Source organism: Trachymyrmex cornetzi, unplaced genomic scaffold (assembly GCF_001594075.2).
Source record: "Trachymyrmex cornetzi isolate Tcor2-1 unplaced genomic scaffold, Tcor1.1 scaffold945, whole genome shotgun sequence".
NCBI classification, from domain to species: domain Eukaryota; kingdom Metazoa; phylum Arthropoda; class Insecta; order Hymenoptera; family Formicidae; genus Trachymyrmex; species Trachymyrmex cornetzi.
Window position 1 is genome coordinate 20,637 of NW_017300295.1, and position 3,939 is coordinate 24,575.

Genomic DNA, 3,939 nt, shown 5'->3' on the forward strand with positions numbered 1-3,939 from the left:
AAGCAGAACATAAATATTTACTTATATTATAAAAATTATTGCACTTTATATTATATTTATAAATCTAATAACAAAAATTATTAATTAACGATTTAAATCACATGTCTTAAAATTAACTTAAAATCTGAAAACAATACAAATGATTAATAACATGTGGTATAAAATATAACAATTTTAACGTGCAACAGAAAATATAATAATTCTAACATGCATTGGCAAATATTGACTAGATGTGTGTTATCAAGCAAAATAAAAAAAAAATAAAAGCGAAATTACATTAAGCCTCATCAGATGTGTTTTTATTTCCATATAAATTTTGTGAATTATGCAGTTCTAAATGCCTAGGATCAATTTCGAAATTAGTACAATTAATGCCTTCTGCTTGAAAACTTGACCGAGTTACACAAATTGCAGAAACAGTATCATTAGATAATCGGTTTCTTTTTTTATTTTTGGCGTCTGTTACTATAGAAAAAATGCGTTCGGCCTCGGCATTAGAATGAGGTAAAGAAAGAACTGCTTCTACTAATAACTGTAAATTTGGAAACATTATTTCATCATTAAAATCTTTATGTGCTAATATTTTGCCCCACATTTCATCAATTTCTAAAGAAGCTAATTCCTTTGTTTGTTCATCGTCAAAAATAGATGGTAAAATGCGCCATTCAAAATCTAATTGAGTAATATCTATATTTTCTATAATCACAGCGATATGAGATAAATCTTTAATTTTTATTCTATTTTCATCATAAAGGGCAATTTTCGGATCTAAAAAAGTTAAATGTTCAAAAAGAGGATCCTTGTACGGTAAGCGTTTAAGCATTTCTTGAACTGCTGTTTTATAAAAGTCTAAACATGCTAATTTAATTTGTTGTCTACATTCCAAAGGTAATAATTTTAAAAGATTCTCACATTCGAGAGTCCAACATGAATGTTTTCTAAATTTAATATGTTTTGTTCATTATTTACATTTAAATTATTAATACATTTTAAAGAATTTACTGTCATAAAATTTCGACCTAATTGACGAATCAATTGTTGGCTACTTTCAAATAATTGATGAACTAAAATTACGTGACTGGAATAAAGCATTAAAACTGTTAAAAAAATTTAATACATATTTTAAAAATAAAAAATACGCTTTAAAAATGTCATCGTTTAGGTGAGATAAAATAACTTCCGCAGATTTCAATTTATCTTCAACTACTGCTAAAACAAAATAATTTTGTAATACATTCCAATTTTCAAGAATTCTAACAACGCATTTTTGTAAAATGAGCCATCTAGATAATTTTAATAACTTATTCCTTTCCAACACACTTCGAAGAATTCTTGAAATTCTCGTAAAATTGCACATCGTTTCGCACTGCCCGAAATATAAGTAGAAATACTTCAAATTAAATTTTCACAAGATGAAGGCAATTTTTCACAAGGTTTACTGGCAACAATCGCAGAGGAATGGCAAATACAATTTAATGTTATTAATCGCGGTATTTCTAATTTTAAACGTTGCATAAAAGAATTATTGCATCCAATCATAACTGATGCATTGTCACATGCCATTCCGGCAATATTTTTAAGTGAAATTTTTTTTTCTTCTAAAAGATTTTTAAATATTTCAAAAAGTTTACTCGCGAAACAATCTCTAGCATCTAAAGTAACTAATTCTAATAATTGTGTTACAACTTTTTTATTTACGGGAGAAACATATCGGACAAGAATACACATTAATTTTGAGTCTGAAATATCGGTACTTTCGTCGATTAAAATTGAAAATCTAGATGATTGTAAATTATCGACAATTTTTGATTTCACGCTTTGCTATTACATCTTTAACAATATTTGTACATTTTAGTCGGCCTAATGTAAAATCTTGTACAACTTTAGGATCCATGCAAATATCCTTCAATAGTGGAACTAAGTGATCTACGGTATAAAAAGCGACATTATGTTCAGCATAAAATGCTGCTAATTTAATTTCGAATTGTTTAACTTTATCTTTATGTGATAATTTTTCTGATTTATTATTGTCATTATCAATTGATTTTTAAAAATTTATATTTTCAACATGTTTGACTCCTTGTGAGTGTTTAATCAAATCTGATTTACCACATCTGATGAGTGTATTGCGTGCAGTGCATATTGCTTTATCTTCTTGATGATAAGGAGCTAACCATCCTTTAAACACATCCTCATCTAGCCATGAAGATTGAAATGCCCTAATTTTACGTTTCTTAATTGCTCCTTTTTCCATATTTAAATAAAATATACTTAAATTAAACTAAATAAAACAAATTATACTTACCTTACCTAGCCCATCCTTATGCAGAGCCCGCCAAGACTATGCGCCCATTTCTTTTACACTGGCTACACATTACGATACACCACTGCGCTCGGCTGTTTCATCGTCGCGCATGCGCCAGAAATCCGTCCTGTCTAACAACACTGGGCCTCGAACGTCTAGCTAACAAAATGGACGTACGCTTGGCTTGACGTAGTAATACGCTGATCGGACGCGCGTATTCGGTTAACTTTAGAGACTAATATCTCGTTAATTAGGATAACCGGCCCAATTACTGTGCCTATCCCTATTAGTGTGCTTTTGTATTTCGATAATTCACAAAGAAAACTAGCACGAATAAATAAGAAAAAATATTTTTTCTTGTTTTAAGTTAAATTATTAATACATACTTGTTGAATCAATCTGGAAATAAATAAAAATCCTGAAGTATGGGCCGTATTCATAGTCAGAACATATTCTTAAGACCGCCTTAAGTACGGTCTTAAGATGTCCTCTAGATATTTCATATTCGAAAAATAATACGGTACTTGAGTAAAATCTCAAGTTAAAGCTTATCGAAGACGATCTTATTTCAAAACGTCTTGAACGGTCTTGACATGATTCATAAACACAACTTGTTTAAAATAAGCATAGACTTAAGACTATCTTCTTAGTTACGAATTCATAGTCATTATAAGACATCTTATTTAACATATAAATATAAGAAATAAGGCGGTCTTGGCCAAGACGTGTTCGAGGTGTACTTAAGCAAAATTGATAAATGTTAAGAGGACCTCGTTCAGGTCAAATTTTTTTTTAAAATACACTTAATCGATGCGTTTTCGCATAAAAATAAAAATTTGATAATGGAAAAATGTCGTTTTGTCCCGCGAACCGAGATATTAAACATTAAAGTTGACGACTATTGAGGTTAGGAAATCTGTAATTCTTAAATGTATCGGTATGATCATGCGTTGTGATTACGTGTGCAAGTTTTTGTAGGCGGACAAGATATTTCTCTACTACAGACTCTTATTTGATTGTATTGAGAAAAATGGTAGGTATATTTAATAAAGCAATTAAATAAAAATCCTTGACTCGCTGTCTAAAATATTGTTGGTAATGCAAACTTGTGACCTAAATTCATACGGAAAATGTTTTGAGATCGGGATTTAACCTATCATAAATAAATATATATAAGATAATAAATGGCTTAAAATTATAAAAGAAATTAATAAACAGCATACAGCCACAACGCCAGTTAAAATTAGCAAAAATATATTTAATTTACATCAAGTAAACGTTTCGGTCACCATCTGACCATCATCAGTAAGGGAAAGGGGGGCAAATAGTGCCGGATTTTTTCTCTCGCCCTTGCAATGCTAATTTTAAGATTATAAGATACGATTTTTCAATAAAAAAAATACTTTCCACCTTCAAATATACAAAAAATTTAATTAAAGGTTCCGTAAGTTATGTTTAAAGGTTAAATTTTCATTAGAACTGAAATCTACATTTGTTACTATTTGCCCCACCCTAAGGGCAAATAGTGACATTCTAAGGGGCAAATGGTGACATTTACAAAATACACAGTTTTTATCTCGGTTTTCATTTTGATTAGTTAAGAACTTAATTTCTTTACTCTGTAATATGTACTT

General features: G+C 29.6%; 1 protein-coding gene across 1 annotated transcript in view; it reads left to right on the top strand.

Moving 5' to 3' along the window:
* The first annotated feature begins 1,412 nt into the window (after nucleotides 1–1,412).
* The window catches only part of LOC108769768 (uncharacterized), a 14,896-nt gene continuing 12,369 nt past the window's right edge, over nucleotides 1,413–3,939 (top strand). The window contains exon 1 of the mRNA XM_018520955.1: nucleotides 1,413–1,490. Within this exon, the coding sequence (XP_018376457.1) occupies nucleotides 1,413–1,490 (78 nt within the window). The remainder of the gene's footprint in view (nucleotides 1,491–3,939) is intronic.